The 20,535-nt window shown below is 38.5% G+C and overlaps 2 protein-coding genes across 2 annotated transcripts; both read right to left on the bottom strand.

Moving 5' to 3' along the window:
- Positions 1 to 575: 575 nt before the first annotated feature.
- Positions 576 to 2,550, bottom strand: LOC132115695 (C-type mannose receptor 2-like). The gene is made up of 3 exons (XM_059524107.1): positions 2,205 to 2,550; positions 1,323 to 1,664; positions 576 to 1,163 (listed from the first exon to the last, which is right to left on the bottom strand). The coding sequence occupies exons 1-3, from the start codon at positions 2,434 to 2,436 to the stop codon at positions 793 to 795; spliced, it is 945 nt and encodes a 314-aa protein (XP_059380090.1). The 5' UTR covers positions 2,437 to 2,550; the 3' UTR covers positions 576 to 792.
- A 7,391-nt stretch (positions 2,551 to 9,941) lies between these two features.
- LOC132115670 (solute carrier family 12 member 3-like) lies at positions 9,942 to 18,086 on the bottom strand. Its single transcript, XM_059524081.1, has 26 exons — positions 17,682 to 18,086; positions 17,488 to 17,577; positions 17,277 to 17,352; positions 17,059 to 17,154; positions 16,825 to 16,964; positions 16,422 to 16,532; positions 16,214 to 16,325; positions 15,072 to 15,202; positions 14,907 to 14,991; positions 14,297 to 14,454; positions 14,019 to 14,126; positions 13,804 to 13,927; positions 13,613 to 13,714; positions 13,327 to 13,482; positions 13,078 to 13,177; positions 12,892 to 13,003; positions 12,645 to 12,779; positions 12,443 to 12,549; positions 12,272 to 12,354; positions 12,101 to 12,184; positions 11,765 to 11,863; positions 11,566 to 11,677; positions 11,395 to 11,481; positions 11,167 to 11,299; positions 10,917 to 10,984; positions 9,942 to 10,091 (listed from the first exon to the last, which is right to left on the bottom strand). Exons 1-26 carry the CDS (start codon positions 17,919 to 17,921, stop codon positions 9,953 to 9,955), a joined length of 2,988 nt encoding a protein of 995 aa, XP_059380064.1. The 5' UTR covers positions 17,922 to 18,086; the 3' UTR covers positions 9,942 to 9,952.
- Between the last annotated feature and the right edge of the window lie 2,449 nt (positions 18,087 to 20,535).

Below are 20,535 nucleotides of genomic sequence, written 5' to 3'. Positions count from 1 at the left end.
ATATTTCTGACAGACTTTACACACAAAAATGTCAGAATTGTATTTCTTAAAGGTAAAATAATTTTGGTTAAACTGTTTATAAATTTTATCTAATTGGCAACATCTAGTCATCAGTTTATTTCTCATTTTTTAACAGTGCTAATTGTATTTATTTATTTTGTCCTACAATGGAGTCACCGTTCCAATCAAACATATTAATGAATTATGATTGAAACCAAGTTGGATTTTATAATGCTGGTGTTGGGAAACAGTCAAAGAAGGAGATGAGATTGTTGGTTGTACAGGAGTTTATTTGAGCTGATGTTTTTGACACATTCTTTAATGTTTAGTGTAAAATTACTTCTAGAGATGTTATATCCAACCTTCACTCCTCAAAGAATAAACATTAGTTCATTTAGCTGAGACACACAATGTTGGTCCTCACTGATTCATATTCAACAAGTCATTTCTAATCAAAAGACATTGATACATGAAACTCAATATAAGAGAGAGAAGTAGCTGCAACAACACACACTTATTTTTTTACCACGATGAAATAGAAACTAGTATAAATGTATATCTAATTGAGAGTATATGATGTCCTTTCACCGTCACAAAACTCAATGAAGTTACTAAATGACACACACAGACATACACACGTTGAGTGAGCAAAACGTTTCTGTATTTTTAACCCTCGGTGCGACTGCCTGTTGAAACTGATATTATTCAAATTATTCCTTTACAAAGTGGTGAATGAAAATGTAGTTAAAGGGAGTAAACACAAAAGCTCTTCTTAAAGTTCTGTGCATCCTTTCACTCTGAGTATCTGCTGCAGATGAAGTTGAGTTTGTGAGTCTCAGGAAGGCTGATCCAGCGCTGATCTCCTCCAGACTGAACTGCTCCAGATCTCACTGTGTGTTCACAGTCCTCCTCTGATGTGCCGTTCCCTGGAGCCCAGTTCTTATAGCAGACGGTATCTCCACTCACCCAGAACCAGATGCCCAAAATGTGAGAGTAACGTAAACCCAACCACACTTCCGCAGTAGACGCACGTTTAACCACGTTCATCACACGACGCTGCATCTCTTCTGAATGAACCGAGACCAGATCCACATGATTCTGTCTGCAGTATCTCAGAGCTTCAGACCACGTCACATTCTCTCGGATCACAATCAGTTCAGGATCTGCAGATAAAACCAGCACAAGCAGAAACTAGAGAGAGACTGATCAAAAACAACATGCAGAACAAACACTGGGGATGAATTTGTCATGTCAGACATGTAGAGTGAACTTTAAGAGATCTGGAGGTGATGATGGAGTGTGTGTTGTGAAGATCTACTCACCTTCATAACACACAAAAGGATATTGATTGGTGCAAGAGACGTCAAACCATTTTCTCTGAGCATTAACAGCTGCACAGTTTTCATTTCCTCCATTATTATCAGGTTGACCAGACTTCCAATCTCTGAATGAAGAGTCACTCTGATCTGACCACTGCCATGAGTCTCTGAACAGACCGATCCAGATCCATGATCCTGATAAATGATTATCACTAATGAACTGCTGAACCTGTTGATTCTCGTTCTGGTTCCTCACACTGAGCAGATCAATGTGATTCTGTCTGCAGTAACTCTGAGCATCTCTCCATTTCATCGCCTGATTGACTAAGACAAATTTCGTCTTTGCTTTAAGGAAAATGAAATAAAAGCATTTTCATAAACATCAGAAACATGTCATTCAACTTGAGCTGCTTCTGAAGCTAGTGATATATTGAATATTCACAATATATCAATCATTATTTTAAAGATGTAACATATTTAACATAAAGTAACATCTGGGAACATCCTGATTATTATAAAGCTCTTATATGTCTCTCTAGAACACTGGATTCAGACACAAAGACTCGGATGAGAGAATGATCAAACAGAGGACATTGTTACACTGCAGATAAATGTTGAAATGTAACAGAAACATTTACTTGGACAGTAGATTAGTCATTTAGAAATTAATCCAGTTGACACTCTATTGTTTTATGTTTAAATGGACTAGACTTAAAGGAAAATAAAGTTTGTTTTGATATACTGAAAGCTGAAAACATCAATTGTGTCTATACAGAAACTGTATCAAAGTGTGACTGATCTTTTCTATATTCATAATGAAATTATAAAATTGATTTTTAAATCTATAAATGAAGTGTTGTTGTGATTGTAAATGTCTACACTCACTGTTGTTGCAGATGAAATATCGTTCATCACTACATGACAAATCCTCAAATTTTCCTTTTGACATCATACCGCAATAACGGGTTTCTGGTTGTCCAGGAGCCCAGTTCAGATAGAGCACAGGTTCACCTGAAGACCAGTGCCATTCATCACGACCCGTCTTCTGCAGCCCAATCCAGATATTCTGAACACTTCCATCATTCACACTCTTCTTCAGCTCGTTCGTGTCGTTCATGTTGTCAGCGGTGGCCAGATCTGTGTATTTCTCTCTGCAGTATCTCTGAGCTTCAGTCCAGGTCTTGTTCTCATTTATAAAGTGATACTGATGCTGAACACATTCAGATACGGAGCAGAGAACTGTGAAAGAGAGACGCTGCTTTAATGCTTTTCATTACAGGATCAAACCTAATGAAACTAGAAATCATATATCATATACTGTAAATAAAACCACAAACACACTCACTAGTGAGAAGAAGAATGAAATGCAGAGTTTGGTCCATTTCTGAAGATAAAAGATATCGAAAAATATTTAAAGTATTAAATATTAAAATGTTAAATAGTCACTGATTCATTTTGTTGTAAAACATAATTTTAGTGACAATTACAAATCCATCTATTAGTAAGAGAATATAAATATTTCAAAGTGTAATTCTAGTTAAAGAATGAGCTAACAAGTTATTCTTACTTTAGAGGTCGTGTTTCTGTCCTGAGTCTGATGTTTCTGTTTGCTGCTTTAAACTATATGATGATTATATCTACTCTCGTCACTCATTCAGCGTCACATTATTTGTTTATTAGGCTACTCTAAAAGAAAAAAAAATCTTCCTCCACGTTTTTCCTTTTTTTTTGTCTTTTATGTGTTGGTGTTTGTAGGTGTTATTCTCTGAAAGAGTGCTCATTTGAATGTGTTAGAGACTGGAGTCTGTTCTGTAATGAATGAATGTGTTTCTACTTCGGCTTCACGGGAAAATTTCCACCTCAACATTTGCATTTCTGTTTTCCATTTTCTTTCAGCTTTGATACTGTCAATGACCAACAGCATGTTTCTGCATCCCAAACTAAACAATATTCTCACAAACTTTGAACATATTCTTTATCACCATTAGTATCTTTTATAGGTGTTATGCACACAATGTAATGACACATGCAAATAAAAGACAACAACAACACACAACTCTTAGGCTACATCCACACAAAGCCAGAGCTTTCCCTATCCGATCTTTTTTTCCCCTCATCTCAAGAAATATCTGTCTCTACACGAAACCACGACTTGGCCTTGGACAGCTAAACACATCTCCGTGTGGACGGTTTATGGAAATCATAGACACAGAGAACTCCACATTATACTTCACAGGTGTACTATTGCTCTCTTCATATAATTTCAACTTATATAACAGTACTTTTAATTCACTGGTTTTACAAATCATGCTTGCATTTTTCCCTCATTTACCTTATTCCCTTTAACATTTTTCTCTCTTTTCTTTTTTTCATTGATTAACATGTATATGAGGACATCCAGGCCTGCAATGATTGACCAGACAGGGGGTCAAACCAGATACCAGTTCCTATTTAATACTAAAATTCATGTTCACATACACTCAAGACATTTTTAACAGCAGAAGCTACATAATATAGCACAAAGGGTGCATGCTGTTATGAGTTACAAGATCAGGAAACTAGTTGAAAGATCTCTTATACAGTAGCATTTAAATCAGCTAATCAGTCAAGTCAAGTCAAGTCTGCTTTATTGTCAATTCTTCCACATGTACAGTATGGAAGGCATTTTCTGCCAAATTTAAATAAATAAATGAAATGATTAAAATTAAAATTAAAACCAGATTAACGATTTCATTACAGAAAACTGTACGCAAAATATGTGACAAAATTGAGAATGAAATTAAATGATTTCATTTTCACGGTGACATACCTGTCAAATTGAAAAATAAAAGGCAATTGGTGATTTCACATTTCATTTTCAATACAGTCTCGAGGCAAGACTGCCAATATTAAAACGAAAAGCCAAACGTGAAAAAGAAACTACACATAAAGTTTTAACAAAGCTCTTTATTAACGCTCACGCAATAATAGTGACACAATTCAAATTGAAATGTAAATTTTACTTGTCATTTTAATTCCTCTTTTATTTCACTGTTTTCATTTTCATTTTCATTTTCAAAGACAACCTGCATGCAAATTATATGTTAATGAGTGGGTGTGGCTCAATTACGTTGTTACGTGGAGGAGCTATAATGGCGGTTATGGCCATCCAACATTTCGGATGATAATGACTTCATTTTGCTACGAGTTGAATCTATCTTGGATAGGGGTGCTCCGATCACGATCAGCCGATCGTTAATGCGCATCTCGTCAGTAAAGCCGGTTCTCTAATCAGCGGTTAATTCCATCAGGTGCGTGATTTCACATAGAGCAGCTGTTACTACACAGAGCCGTTGTTGCGCAAATCCACATTCATTTTCAGCGTTTATTGGCGCATCTTCTTAGTTAACAACGGTTCTGTGTAGTAACAGCTGCTCTATGTGAAATCACGCACCTGATGGAATTAACCGCTGATTAGAGGACCGGCTTTACTGATGAGATGCGCATTCGGCCGATCGTGATCGGAGCACCCCTTTGCAGCCGTCACAAACTCAGCAGACAGCAGATTTTCCGGGGAGTCTCGTGGAGGCTCAGGCCGAGGAACTGCAGTGGGTCGAGGGTTTGACGCATGCTGGTCAGGCTGGTTGTTTCTTCCACGTTCTAATGCTGCAGCAGCTTCCCGCAAAAGCTCACTAACAGATTCGCCATGTCTCGATTACAATATATTCACATTTTAATGTCGTTTCACACATTGTTTCAACCACCATTCAACTCATGCACACGAGACTTCGACGATTGTCTCTAGCGCCGTTACTTGAATAAGCCACACCCACTCATTAACATATAATTTGCATGGATGTTGTCTTTGAAAATGAAAACGAAAATGAAAACTGTGAAATAAAAGAGGAATTAAAAAGACAAGTAAAATTTACATTTAAATTTGAATTGTGGCACTATTATTGCATGAGCGTTAATAAAGAGCTTTGTAAAAACTGTATGTGTAGTTTCTTTTTCACGTTTGCTTTTCATTTTAATATTGGCAGTCTTGCCTCGAGACTGTATTGAAAATGAAATGTGAAATCAGCAATTGCATTTTATTTTTCAATTTGACAGGTAAGTCACTAAGTCGTGAAAATGAAATCATTTAATTTCATTCTAAATTTTGTCACATATTTTGCGCAAAATTTTCTGTAATGAAATAGTTAATCTGGTTTTAATTTTAATTTTAATCATTTCATTTATTTATTTAAATTTGGCAGAAAATGCCTTCCATAGTACAGTACATACATACAGAGAATCGAAATTGCATTACTCTCAGACCCCGGTGCATACAGATAACACTAACAGTAGACAGTAGAGCCTAAAAATCTAGATAAAATATAAGATACAACTATACAATAAGGGAATGTAAAAAAGAAATATAATAAAATTCAAAATAAAGTTAAATAAAGCAGTGCAAGGCACATGGCAGAGTGCAAATCAGTGAAGTGAACAAACAGTGCAGATAAAAGATTTTTAGTGCAAAAAAGAAGCTTATTCAGTCTGATTAAATTGACAAAGGGCTCAAGAGCAGTTTTTTATTTAACTGACTGATGAGGTAGTATAATGACGTCAGTTCCATGGAGAATGAGGTAGTGAGCAGACCAATGCTGCACAAAGTGACTGGTGCATGTCATCGTATGTTAGTGGGTGGGTGGTGGAAGGACCTGGGGATGTGGGATCTGGGGGGGGGTTCATAGTTCAGTGGTGCCTGGGGCAGAAGAGGGATGGGGAGCAAGTTCGGGAGCGAGTTCATCTTCCTGATAGCCTGGTGGATGAAGCTGTCCTTCAATCTGCTGCTCCTGGCCTGGAGACTCTACAGTCTTCTCCCTGATGGCAGCAGACTGAAGAAGCTGTGTGATGGGTTTGTGGGATCGCCTGTGATGCAGAGGGCTTTACGGGTGAGACGGGTTCCATAAATGTCCTGGAGGGAGGGGAGAGAGAGACCAATGATCTTCTCAGCTGCTCTCACTCTGTGTTGCAGAGTCTTTCGGCAGGACACATTGCAGGCGCCATACCACACAGTAATGCAGCTCATCAGGATGCTCTCGATGGTGCCTCTGTAGAAGGTGTACATGATGGGGGGTGGGGCTCTGGCTCTTATCAGTTTGTGGAAGAAGTAAAGATGCTGCTGTGATTTCATGGCCAGTGCTGCTGTGTTTTTAGTCCAGGAGAGGTCTTCTGTGATGTGCACACCCAGGAACTTGGTGCTGCTCACTCTCTCCACAGTCGCATCATTGATGGTCAGAGGAACGTGCTGAGTGTGTGCTCTCCTGAAGTCAAGAAGTGAAGTGAAGTGAAGTGACATTCAGCCAAGTATGGTGACCCATACTCAGAATTTGTGCTCTGCATTTAACCCATCCGAAGTGCACACACACAGAGCAGTGAACACACACACACACACTGTGAGCACACACCCGGAGCAGTGGGCAGCCATTTATGCTGCAGCGCCCGGGGAGCAGTTGGGGGTTCGATGCCTTGCTCAAGGGCACCTAAGTCGTGGTATTGAGGGTGGAGAGAGAACTGTACATGCACTCCCCCCACCCACAATTCCTGCCGGCCCGGGACTCGAACTCACAACCTTTCGATTGGGAGTCCGACTCTCTAACCATTAGTCCACGACTTCCATAATGTCTGGGGTCTGGGGACTGTCTGGGGTCAACAACAATCTCCTTCGTCTTCTCCACGTTCAGAGAGAGATTGTTGTCACTGCACCACCCAGCCAGGCGGCTCACCTCGCTCCTGTAGTTTGTCTCATCTTTGTTGCTAATGAGACCCAGCACAGCCGTGTCATCCAAAAATTTAATGAAGAGGTTGGAGTTGTGTGATGGTGTGCAGTGGTGGGTCAGCAAAGTAAAGAGGAGGGGGCTCAGCACACATCCTTGGGGGGCCACATTGTTCAGTGTGATGGTGCTGGATGTGTTGCTGCCGACCCGTACTGCCTGAGGTCTTCCAGTCAGAAAGTCCAACTGCCAGTTGCACAGCGAAGTGTTGAGACCCAGCTGGACCAGTTTGTAAATGAGCTGTTGAGGGATGATTGTGTTGAATGCTGAACTGAAGTCTATGAACAGCATTCTGACGTATGAGTACTTTTTGTCCAGATGTGTGAGTGCTGAGTGGTTCTACCGATATGCAAATTGGAAGGGGTCCATGGAGGGGGGGAGGGCAGACTTGATGTGGTGCATGACTAGCCATTCAAAGCACTTCATGAGGATGGGGGTAAGTGCAACAGGTCGGTAGTCATTGAAGCAGGATGGAGATGGCTTCTTCGGAACTGGAATGATGGTGGTAGTTTTGAAACATGTGGGAACAACAGCCTGACTATGTGAGATGTTGAACATGTCTGTGAAGACATCAGTGGCCCAGGGATGTTGTCAGGACCCGGAGCTCTGCGTGCATTGATCCTGCTGAAGGATCTCCTCACACTGTCTGGGGTCAGCTTCATCACCTGGTCGCTGGGAGGAGGTGGAGTTTTCAGTGCAGTGGTGCTGTTTTGTTCCTCAAAGCGAGCAAAGAAGGTGTTCAGCTCGTTCAGCAGAGAGATGTTGTTCTCACAGGTCCGTGGTGGGGGCTTGTAGTCCGTAATGGTCTGTATCCCCTGCCACAGGTTCCTAGTGTCTCTGCTGTCGCTGAATTGATGTGAGCTATCCTCCTGGTGTGCTGTCTCTTAGCCTCTCTGATGCCACGGGACAGGTTGGCCCTGGCTGTACTCAGGCCCACCTCATCTCCAGCTTCCTCTTGGAAATGCCTCCACTTAATGTCAAGAACGGAGTTTTACGTGCCCTAGGTATGGTAAATTTCCTAGGATAATTTCTGCCAAATCTATCTACTAAACTTACCCATCTGAGTGCCTTGTTAAAAAATGACAAAGAGTTTGTGTGGTCTTCTGTACATGACCAAGAATTGAAATGCTCAAAAGAGATTCTGGCTACTGAACCTGCTCCTGATTTTTTTGATTACACTCGTCCAATTAAGATTAGGATGGACTAGGAGCTGTGCTTCTTCAGGCTGGTTGAGATTCCTGGAAACCTGTGGCCTATGCTTCTGTGTCCCTGACGGAAACTGAAAAAAGGTACTCTCAAATTGAAATGGAGACTTTGGGGCTACTATTTGGCTGTGAGAAATTCCATGGATATATTTATGGATTACCTACTTTCACAGTAGAGATCAATCATAAACCACTGATATTGATAATTAAAACTAATTTAAATATGTCACAGAGAATTCAACGCATGATGATGAAATTGCAAAGATATGATTTAAATCTAGTGTATACACATGGAAAGCATATCATTGTGGCTGATGCATTGTCACGAGCACCGACATCAGAGATCAGTGAAGAAGTGGAAGGACATGTGAGTACAGTGATTTCATCTTTACCATTCTCAGATGAGATGTTAAAACTTACCGTTGAGGAAACAACTAAGGATGCTGAATTGCAGAAAGTGATTGTTCTTCTTCAACAAGGATGGATTAAAGGCAAGTGCTCATAGTATTTTCCAATGAGGGCAGAACTGAGTGTGTGTAATGGCTTCTTGTTGTGAAACAATCAAATTGTTATTCCAGTATCAATGCATCAAGATATGCTTCGTCGTATACATGAAGGGTATACATCTTGGAATAAGCTGTTTATTGGCCTGGATTTAATATGCATATTGAGGAATTAATCAGTAAGTGTGATGTCTGTTTGCATCATCACTATAAACTGGCAAAATAACCAATGCTGATTGCTGATGTGCCTACTCAACCATAGCAAAAAGTAGGAACTGATCTGTTCCAGTAGAATGGTAAGGATTTTTTGGTAGTTAATGATTACTATTCCAATTATCCTGAAATTGAACCGCTTCGTTATACAACAATCAGTGATGTGATTAATCACATGAAACACATTTTTGCCAGGCATGAAATTCCCTTCATTGTGCAAAGAGATAAGTGTCCTCAGTATAGTAGTCTTGAATTCAGACTGTTTGCAAAACAGTATGGCTTTAAGCATACAACTTCAAGCCCCCTTTATCCAAAGTCAAATGGAAAACCAGAAAAAGGTTTTCCATTTGAAATATATATGTTGTGATACTTAATTGTTTCTTTAGATGTGATTGAATAACTTTTGTCACGTTTTTATACTTGGTATAATGAGACAATGAAAGCTGAGAGGTTGTTGTTGTGCTAAATTGTATTTTTTAAATTGAAAAGCAGATCAAAACATGCATGCAAGTCATAAGAATCTAGTATTTCTATTCAGTCAAAATGTAATATACTTAATTATCGGTTATAATGTTTTGGTCAATGAAATGTAATTTTGCAAAGCATGAACTAATAAGTTTATTTTATAATATCATAATTGTCTTGTTGCATTAAATTGCATTTTACTTCTACCCTTAAATGACGAGAGGGCTCAGAGACAACGTGCTTTCCCATTTCTATTCAAACTTTTCTAGCTGAATCATTAACCTGCATCATTAAAGATAGATTAAACAGACATAAGAACATGTGAAATAAACATACAGCCACAGTCACTGAACAAGAGAATTAAACAGCTCATTTCAGACCAACATATTCAACTGCTTTACATGACTGGAACTGACAGCAGCTGAGCTGATGATGAACAGTCACATTTACTGACAGTAGAAGGTCATGACGTTCTCCTGGTTTCCTCGTATGAGCAGGGCAGGACAGTGGATACCGTAGCTCAGAGCATCCAGCCAGGCCATATAGAGAGAACTAGGACAGGTGACATCAGGGACTGGAAGAGAACTGAAGCACATAGACATGTGTTATAATGAACAGACTTGTCACACACACACTACCAGTCACTCTTTTGCTTAAATGATTGAAATCAGTTTTAAAAATGACAATGATTGTTCTTACATGCAAACTTCGAACTTACAAAACAGTTTAAATTGATATTTTCTTTGAAATGTTTTCACTTGACCTTTTAAAGAATTTACTGTTTTGTTTAGTTCAGCGTTCCTGTTGACTAAAGTACACATGTTAATATTTTAGACGCTCAACGGGTTCTTCTTCAAAAATAAGCAACATTTGAATACTTTGCTTAAGATTTCACTCATTAATAAGCTGCTAATTGGCTGAAAAGGAAAAACTTTGGTCACACTTTATTTTAGGGTCCAATTCTCACTGTTAACTAACCATTAACTATGACTTTTGCCTCAATTAACTCCTTATTTGCTGCTTATTAATAGTTTATACGGTAGTTGTTAAGGTTAGGGTATTCGGTAGGATTACGGATGTCATGCATTATATGTACTTTATAAGCACTAATAAACAGCCAATATGTTAATAATAGACATGCTAATAAGCAACTAATTATTAGTGTGAATTGGACCCTATACTAAAGTGTTACCTTTTTTTTTTTTCATTTAAATGTATGCATTTAGCAGACACTTTTATCCAAAGCGACTTACAGTGCATTCAGGCTAACAATTTGTACCTATCATGTGTTCCCTGGGAATCGAACCCCCAACCTTGCACTAACACTTTAATGTTTATTTTTTATTTCAAGTAATGTTTTGTTGTTTATAATGGTTTTAATTAACAGCAATAACCGTGATCTGTACTCACATTACAACCAGAGCAGCGTGAATTGAGTTCTTCTTGATGATCTCGTTTAGTCTCACTGTCCTCTCCACCTGAAAACAAAAGACAGTTTAATAGAGGGACTGATTATCAGACCCAAGTTGAATTTATTTGTTAATTCACACATCATATCAAAGCAGCTTCACAAAACAAACTGTTGTCTATATTGCATTATTGCTTTAACACTGAGAAATTTTACTTACAGTCAAAATGACACACACCAGCAAACACACACCTTTGGTTTTATGGCCTCCAGGTCTTTGTCAGACACTTTCCATGGACTCAGTCTCTTGAGCTCCTGTACGTCTCCTATGGCCTGTTCTTCACTCAGCCTGAAGGGGGCGATGGATTCCTCGTACCGCTGCAAACTACAGGAACAGAGAGGAAGAAAAGCACAACAGTTACTTTAAAGATGCATTTTAAAATAAAAGTATCTATGAGTATGTTTGCACATGTTTCTCACTTTTTCGCTAGAGGAGGTTTATCCACATCTGTTATCACGACGATGTCCTCAATCTCCAGCCGGAATCTCTTTAACAGCATCTTCATGCTGCAAAGACAAACAGGTTTAAAGAACCAATGTTTCTGCATTTCAAAACTAGAAATGTAGTTACAAAAATATCAATCAACTCACTCTTTGCGGTCTTCCTCAATGGTTTCTCTGCCTCCTAAGATAAACACTCTGAGCTTGCTCTTTTTCCAGCGGTTCCTTCTAGTCAACAAATACGGCACTAAAAGAGTCAGACCTGAAAGAGAGCAATATCATTTCACAATGAGAAAACTAATATGGAAATTACTATCTTTTTAAGTATATTGAATCAGCTCTGTGTCACCTCCATCATCAGAGATCCAGTAGATGTCGATGGTCTTCCTGCCCTGTTTGGTCTGAAACACTGATCTGATCTGCTCGTCTGATCCATCATCAGAAATATCTGGATGAGGAGACAATAAAGCTTTATTTGGCCAGTCGTCAGATCTAATGAAGCTCGAGTGAAACGACACAGCTTTGTTAATATAATGGAATCGTTCTGATTGGCTGACTGAGTGATCACATCAAGACTTGAAATGTTCAACATACCATTTTATTATTTAAATTTCTATTCATATATGATTATTTAATGTCAAATGAAATTTATGTGCACAGAAAATACCGTTTCTGTGTGTTTCACCTGAATTCTGGTCGGTCTCATCTTTTTCACATTGTGGGACTTCATCTGCGTTGAATGCCGGGTTATCGATAGCAGATGATCTGCCTTCAAACACAACAAACCTGTTGATTTTATGACTGAAAGTGCAATGCTGAGCCAATTTCAATCCATCATATGGCATAAAACACACACCTGCACTGTGAAAATCAGCCATTACATCCAATCCATCCATCATTCTCAGAATCGCGATGCCGTAGCTGGAGTCGAATGCATCGCTTAATGAGGAGCATCATACAACGTCAAAATACAAACATCGAAATGTAACAGATTCAAGGATAAATGTGAACAGAAGCAGCAGCTCACCTGACGGTGTTGACGTAGTCCTGTAAGCTCTCCAGTTTACATTCCTGCCAGTTCATCTTGTATCCTAAAAACAGAGTGTTGGGCCTCAGTTTGCCGAGACCTGAAGCCTAGACAGATCATTGACGAGAAGAGCAAAGACTCAGAGAGAAGAACAAGATGACAAGAAGAAAGCGAGCAGATCTGAAGCTAGCGATGGTAGTACCTGCATGAGATTATGTGCGCCCTCTTTCAGACTGTCAGCGGTGAAGGACGTGTAGAAAGATCGAACTTTCCTCTGATTGAGCCAGTCCACCAGCATATCAGTGCTGTGCTGCGGGAAACTGGACTTCTCATCCTCCTGAGAGAGAGAGAGCAAGAAAACACCATCTCAAGTTTTGAAATAAATTATCTAATGTAGCAAGGATGCATTAAACTGTCAAATTTATCTGTATAAGATGAATGTTATGTACCATGATAATGTTCCCACAGATCATCAGGCTGGTGTTTTTGGTGAAAGTAGCCACAAAGTCCACGAGAGCGGGACGAGTGTTAGGAGGACCAGTCAGAACGAGACACTGAGGCCTAAGAGAAAGTGATTATGCATGAACAGCTGGTGTATCTAGATCAGAAAAGGTCAGTTTGCTAATAATCTGTACCTGAAGTTTTTGACGTGGTCTTCAACACCAGTCAGAGCCATCGAGAAGGACAAAGCCATGTTGTAGAAACCCGCCTGATAAGATGTGCCCCAGTTCACCCCTGGACACACGATCAGACAACACTTACTGTGTTCACATATCATGCTAATGGAAAACAGACATTTTTGGTGCTGCAGTAACAATATTTATGAACCTCAGATGCATATTATAATTGGAAAGTATTAGTTATAATCTGCATCATTTACTCACGAGGTTTTTTATAGGTGACGTAGCCTAAGAGGCAGAGCACGATAGCAAAAGTGATGAGAGCGGCCCACCAGGTGAACAGAAACATGAGGACAAAAGACAAGACCGCAGCAAACAGAGACGTCCATGGAGAAAAGTAATGATACTGTGGTCGCCAACCTACGAGACACAACAAACTATTTCACATGTATTTATTTATGTTTGTTTATTAAATATTTGTCCATTTATCCAGTTTGTTGTTTACACAGTGCAAAACTGATGACGAGGATGCTGATAATCGGGTTCTCACCGGGTGATTGGGTGATCGACGCATGGAAGGTGCTGAAGTTGATCAGGCCGTAAGAGCAGAGGAAGAAGTTGGAGATCAGAGGAGCGATTGTGTTCAGGTCACCTGAAAACATCAACATGACACCAATCATTAAAGTGTCCTCAGAGAGAGACACTTCTGAGCCTCTGATCTGGAGAAGATTCAGGACTCACCGATGAGGATGAAAGCCAAAGCGATGATGAACATGAGCATATAGCCTCGTAGAGGTTCATTGTTTTTCCCGTAACCTTTTCCGAAGAAGCCGATATAGGGGTAGATGTTATCCTTACACAAACACTGTGACAATAACAACAACAACAAACACATAAAATGTTACAGTCATATGTTGAATAAAAAATGCTATCCTCAGAACAGCCACACGGTCTACCTGGAAAATTTTGGGAGCAGACACCAGGAAACCCAGCGCAGACGACAAGGTGGCAGCAAAGATCCCGATGGTGATCAAATGGCCAGTGCCTGAAACTATGGCAAGAATCTGGAGACAAAAGCCATAATATCGATCACCCATCTTCCTTTGTTTAAAATACTGGGTAAGTAATGAATAATCAAGATTATGCCGAATGCATTGATATGAATGTAAAATCTACTCCACTTTCCAGCTGTCAGAACTCACCAAATGGTGTTTTTGTTAACTGATGCACTCACCTGGAAATGGTTTGCCAGTCCAAAGCTACATGTGTTGTTCTGCTCACACTGGTCAAAATTCCAGCCTAATTTACAGCTGAAACCACTGCAGGGGATCGAAGAATTGAGCGCTAAACTATCGTTCAGACTACCAGAAGCATCTCTTACAACAGTTGCAGCTGAGGGAGAAGAAAGGGGAAGTGCCTTACTGAGGGGCTCATTAATAAAATACACATTTCATTGTAACAGAAATATGTCTTATAACAGTATTGTTCTTTATAGTTTAATTATCAGCTTTGGCCGCTATATTAATCTGTTTGGCTGATGGTGTCAGAATAGTGGCCAATAATTGGCACCTAATATTACCATAGAATTCCAATTTGGTTGTTTTTTGAAGAAACATTCTCTATTTTCTTTAACTAAATTTAACATTCCCCCCAAAAAAATTGGAACCAAAAATTGCTAGCTGGATGCTAACCAGTTTATTTTTTATCCAATTGTAATTATGTTTTTCACTATTATTTTTAAATAGTGTGATATTATATCAGTCGCACTCTAATATATCAATAGAACTGGCCATAATCATTCAATCGATCAATTATATCAGTTGAACACTGATGTCTAATCTCACCAACTGTGATTGAGATCAATAAATAGCTCAAGGTGGTCCAGAATATGGCCAGCAGGGTCCCTTTAGGAATCCCACCCGATGGATCCTGGAATAAAACAGACATACACGTCATTTCTAAAGCATTTCAAAGACATATCAACTAAAGCACAAAAACGGCATGAAAACCTTGAGATCTCCACAGATGTTGACTCCAGACAGAATTCCTGTGGCAGAAGGGAAGAAGATGGCAAACATCCTGAAGAAAGATCCATCTTTGCCTCGGAAGGAAGGCAGCAGATTCTCCACGAAAATGTCAGCTGGGAGAATAAAAGCTGGTTAGCTTTGTCTGTTGCTTCACCAAATACTCTGGCTGGTGAACCGTCATAATTATGGAATAAAACATCAAAATTATGAGATAAAATGTAGATTTTATGACATACCTAATCGTAATCAAGATAAAGTCGATTATAGGGGAAAAAAGTCTAAATTATTACATATTAAGTCAATTATGATCTATAAAAGTCATACTAAGGCATAATTAAGATATTCAATATGCTTATTTATAATTATTATATAATTATTTATTAGATAAAAAGTCAAAATTGTGAGATAAAGTAGAAATTATGACATACTACGTCATAATTAAGATTTAAATGTCATAATGCTAACAGGCTAAAATATTTTCAAAAATTTCAAAATTATGGCAAAATGGCAATTAAGATAAAAAGATTAAGTTCATTTAGTTAAGACCAAGTTAATTATGGGATAAATTATGAATTGTGACACAAGTCAGTTTGATCTTCAATGAGTAAATTGGCCTAAAATTTCATAATTAAGAGAGAAAAACATTATAAAAGAGAAATATATTATAAAAATATTTTATGTAATATGACAATTTAATCAATATTGTCATAATTTTCACTTATGTCATAATTATAGTTTATCGGGGTCTGTGTTTTTGTTTTTTCTTATGGATGAACTGGTCTTCCATAGTAGTTTGGTTTGTTGTAGCAGGAAAACATTTTACATTTACATTTAATCATTTAGCAGACTCTTACCAAAGCGACTTACAAATGAGAACAATAGAAGCAATCAGAACCAACAAGAGAACAACAAAAGTATAAAAGTGCCATGACAAGCCTCAGTTAGTCGAGTATAGAACACATAGCCAGGTTTTATTATTTTTTTTCAAGAATATGATAGACAACAAAAGGTAAGTGCTAGTATTAGTTGGTTAAGTGCTGGTTAATATTGACTCCGGAACTTATAAACAGGAGTTTATTGGATGCATTAGAAGTTTGCATTCGATCAGGTTCTTGTGTACTCACCGCGGTAGCCAAAAAATCCCATGGCCTGCTTCTCGGTGCCAGGGGGAATGAACGTCCCCACAAAATAATTAACTAAGGAGAGCAAGAGTGCGATGAAGAACAGGATCTGAGCCTGTGGAGGAGTGAAAACCAAGAAGAGCAATGGCAGCAATGCTGTCAAAAGAGACAGTACTGAGAAATGAGCAAAAAACAAAGCAAAGGATCTTACCTTTGCCTCCCAAGCCATGCCAGCAAATGTGATACAGAGGAGGATGATGACAGTAATCGTCCCAATGATCCTCACGTCATTGACATCGTCCACCATCTGAGCGCTATTGTCCTGAAAATAGAGAAAACGATTGTGAGTGAGATATAAACAACTGTTCTTTCTAAAACAGACAAATACAACCATTAGGGTGAATATCATCAAAAACATCCTCATGTTTCTTCACAGAAAGTATAGACATAAGTGTGTCCCTCATCAAGTTGAGTAAAATATTGAAAGTGCTTGAATGGAATCATTATTTATTATTTACTTATTTTGCAGTCCCCTTATGAGAGCCCCCTTCAAGCAGCTCTCTGAAATTCCCACAACCTCACAATAAATACATTTAATTGTGCGTGTGTCTCACTTTAAGCACATCTCTGACGGTCTCGGCGAACCCCACAGTGTTGAGTGAACAGGCGAGAGCGTTGGCAAATGCAAAGAGCAAACCGATGGGCGCTCCGAGCTCCGGGCCCAGACTCCGAGAGATCATGAAGTACGTGCCACCTGGAGGAAAGATCATTTGTTATAACTTTTTTTGTTATCCCAACATGAAATCCAATAAAACATGTTCTTGTGGTGAACGATTAATTTCTCTCACCAGAGTAGACCTTCCCATTGGTGGAGATCGCAGACACTGAGGTTGCTGTGATTGTAGTGATGGTGATAGACATGAAGATAATGACGTAGGTCAGAACTGCAAGCAAAAATGCAGAATTTAAGGGATTCCTGTGACACATATTTAAAATGAGAAAAGTCATTTGAGAATGAGCAATGACTTTAGCTGAATTAAATAAACCAGCTGGAGGACTAACTCACTGATTCCAGCTTGAGATGTGATCCACGGCAGTCTCAGGTACATAATGACCCCCCAGATGTTCAACATACAACGGATCTGAAATGAAAACACCAAACTAAACTCTGATTAAATAATTCAATCAAATGTATATAGATTTTTATTATGACGTATTCTTAAGTAAATTACATGTGGATAACATCAAATAAAAATGTATCAATGCTTCTTTCTCACCATGACTCCCAGAACCCATCCAAAGCGAACAAGCTTGACTTTGGGCCGTCCATCTTCCTCTGGTGGTGGAAGAAGATCATCAGGGTCTGGCTGTTGACAGGAATATACAGAGAATCAACAATCAATAATCAAGGCGTACAATATTAATTAGACTCACAAACTTAATAAATGACCAATTCAGGAGTTTTACTTACTGGTTTGCGCAGAACATCCAGTGACGGTCTGGTGTTCTTTATACGTCCCGACCAAGTGTCTTTGGCATAAAAGTCATGTTTTGGCACAGGGTCCAGCGGATTGTAGAATGACATTTTTATCTTGTCCTTCCCGTAATCAACCTCCCCCATATCCACTGTAACTCCTTGAGGCGAGATGTTGCTGTCCGCATGCCGAGCTCCTGGGATGAAGTTTCTGATCCGAGCAACATATCTGGCCATGGTGGATTCTGTGGGACTTTTGCCTGTGAATTTCTTTCCCGTCCTGTTTTAATCCCTCAGATCCACAGAAATCACATCGGACAATCACAGCATATTCCAGCGAGCTGTGTGGACTTGACCTGGCCTTCCTCTGCTATCAGGAAATTAGTTGCATTTTCTTTTATACCTTAAGTGAGCCTGCTCACATACACCCACAAATACATCATTATACAGACACAGACATTGTTGCAGGACCATGATTGGAGGTTATTTGTATTGTGTTTTCATGCTATCTTTGAAATCTTGTTTGGAAACATCATTAAACTGGTTTCACTTAGATCTGTAAAACAGAGACTTTGTCTGCCAAAAGCTAAAGCTCTTAGTCATGTACAAAAAAGAGAGAGAGAGATTAATATCAAACTAGTCAACATTACAAGAAAGCAAAGAAAAACAAATACTGGAGTTTGGACATCTGAAGAAAAGATCTCCTTTGCCCAAAGCCACCATTATTACTAAAATTATTACAGATCATGTTGACGATGAGTGGACAGACTCTGAGGCTCTGAAATCTGGGCTGCGTTTCCAAAAAAATAATGTAAGCCTAAATTGATTGTAGCTCCATTGGTTTCAATAGTTCTGCAGTATACTTACTCTTACGAAAAAAGAAGTTTATTCAAGTGTGCTATTAGTATACTTCTTGTAAACTAAAAATAGGAAAGTATGCTTTTAGTTTACTTTTCATCTACTAGGCAATGGGCTTTATGTCCTCCTCAGAAATATACTTAAAATGACATTTAAGTATACGTCACTTATACTAACAAAAAGTCTAAATATATTTGAGCTATACTTGTGCTCCTAGAATCTGTGTTTTCATTGTTATGCAGTAGAGGGTGCTAGTACACATCTTCTGTACAGAATTTCCAAAAAAAAACACAAGTGAAGAAGCAAAAGAAACAACAGATAGTAACCAAGAGGCAAAATCTTGCTCTCTCTCGTGAAGCCCATATGGAAGTTACTTAAACTGTAATTCGTCACCTGGCCACTTGAGGCTGGCTGCAAAAGGGAGTCAGTCCCATAGACTCCCCATGTTAAAATGGCCAACTTTACAGCAAGAAAAAAAATGTTTACAGCTTGGTTCAAAAAAAGATTTTGCCTTATATAGCTAATTTTGCCCTTCATGACAACTGTGAGGGGGGTTAATTTTTTTTTTATTTTTTTTTTATGCAACTCATCCATTTAAATTATATTAAGACTTCAAGTTTTGAATAATAAAGGGCGTGGCCACTTGAGTGACAGGTGGATTGTCGCTGCTGTCACCGCCGTCGAGCTAGGTGGGCGTGGTCTCAGCAACAAGCTCCCACCTTTTTGCCCATTTTCGATTATTTGACGCCCAGCCAAGATGGCGACGGCTACTCTGCCTACATTTGGCTTCATAAACACTCTTTGAAAAATCTATGGGTGATGTCACGGACACTACGTCCATGTTTTTATACATTCTATGATACTAACACGTAATCTAACATGATCATCTAAAATTAAACAGCATCCAAACTGCAACGTTATGGAATAAAATGTGGACCGATGAAGAGGTAATAATTACAGTCAAGCTTTGGGGTGTTGATCAACTCCATCTACATTTTGATTATCATGATTCAAATTCATAGTCTTTGTTCAGCTTTTTGTTCTAAATGTTATTTCTTTATTTTTAATGAAACTTACCCACAATAAAGTGTTAAAAAAAATCCATGATGCTAGAATAAAATGTTTTTGATTACAAGCACAAGCAGATACCGTTTTCTTTCTTTGCATGTTGTGTATTTTCAGATATTCATACAACTGATACAAAAATATATACAAATTCATATCATTCATACAAAATATATACAAATTAAAACCTAAATAGGGACATAGTAGTATACTTAAAGTATGATGTTAAGTTCACTTAAAGAAAACTTGCGTGCAGTAAAAACTACTAAACTAGTAGTTTACTGAGACTATACTTAGTGTATAGTGTATAAAGTATTTAATTAGTAAACTATTAGTGTACCTATAAGTTCACTTTTAGTATAATTGCAGCACAAACTACAAACATAGAGGTAAACTATTTGTGTTCAAAAAAAGTTTGCTACTGTTATACTTAAATATACCTAATAGTATACTTTTATATTCTAGAAAGTGGGCCAATTTAGTCCCAAGGAGTATTGAAACAGTACACTTACAAGTGTACTACTAGAACACATATTGTATGCTACATAAAGTGTACTTAATAAAATAAACTTTAATTTTACTTAAGTAAACTTAATAAAATAAACTTGAAGTATACTATTTTTGGTAAGGTTAAGCTTACTATGCTTTTGGGAAAGGAAGCTCTGATTGTTTTTCATGAACACATGTTGGTTGTATAGGTCTGGAAACTCTTTTGGGATTTTCCATGCCTTGAAGCAAGTTTAAAGTTTTTCCAGCTGTTATCAGAGCAGCATGCAACATATCAAACCTGCTCACACACAGTAAATCATTCAGGAAAGAAAAATACATAAATTAGATCTTTTTTAATACATCAACTGACAATGACCATGGAAAGACTTCAGCTCAGGCACTGCTCTTTCACAGATCATCAACTTTGCCTCGAGTGTTT

Source organism: Carassius carassius, chromosome 3 (assembly GCF_963082965.1).
Source record: "Carassius carassius chromosome 3, fCarCar2.1, whole genome shotgun sequence".
Classification (NCBI taxonomy): Eukaryota; Metazoa; Chordata; class Actinopteri; order Cypriniformes; family Cyprinidae; genus Carassius; species Carassius carassius.
This window is presented reverse-complemented; position numbering and strand designations above follow the sequence as displayed.

Bases quoted from the DNA above. Each gene is read 5' to 3' on its own strand.
- LOC132115695 (XM_059524107.1), bottom strand. From the start codon at position 2,436: ATGAACGACACGAACGAGCTGAAGAAGAGTGTGAATGATGGAAGTGTT. The intron at 1,665-2,204 runs GTGAGTGTAGAC...TTTTCCTTAAAG, and splicing joins ATATTTCATCTGCAACAACA to CAAAGACGAAATTTGTCTTA. The intron at 1,164-1,322 runs GTGAGTAGATCT...TTTTATCTGCAG, and splicing joins TCCTTTTGTGTGTTATGAAG to ATCCTGAACTGATTGTGATC.
- LOC132115670 (XM_059524081.1), bottom strand. From the start codon at position 17,921: ATGGCCAGATATGTTGCTCGGATCAGAAACTTCATCCCAGGAGCTCGG. The intron at 15,203-16,213 runs GTGAGTACACAA...TTATTCTCCCAG, and splicing joins GGGATTTTTTGGCTACCGCG to CTGACATTTTCGTGGAGAAT. The intron at 11,300-11,394 runs GTGAGAAACATG...CTGTTCCTGTAG, and splicing joins AAACCTCCTCTAGCGAAAAA to TTTGCAGCGGTACGAGGAAT.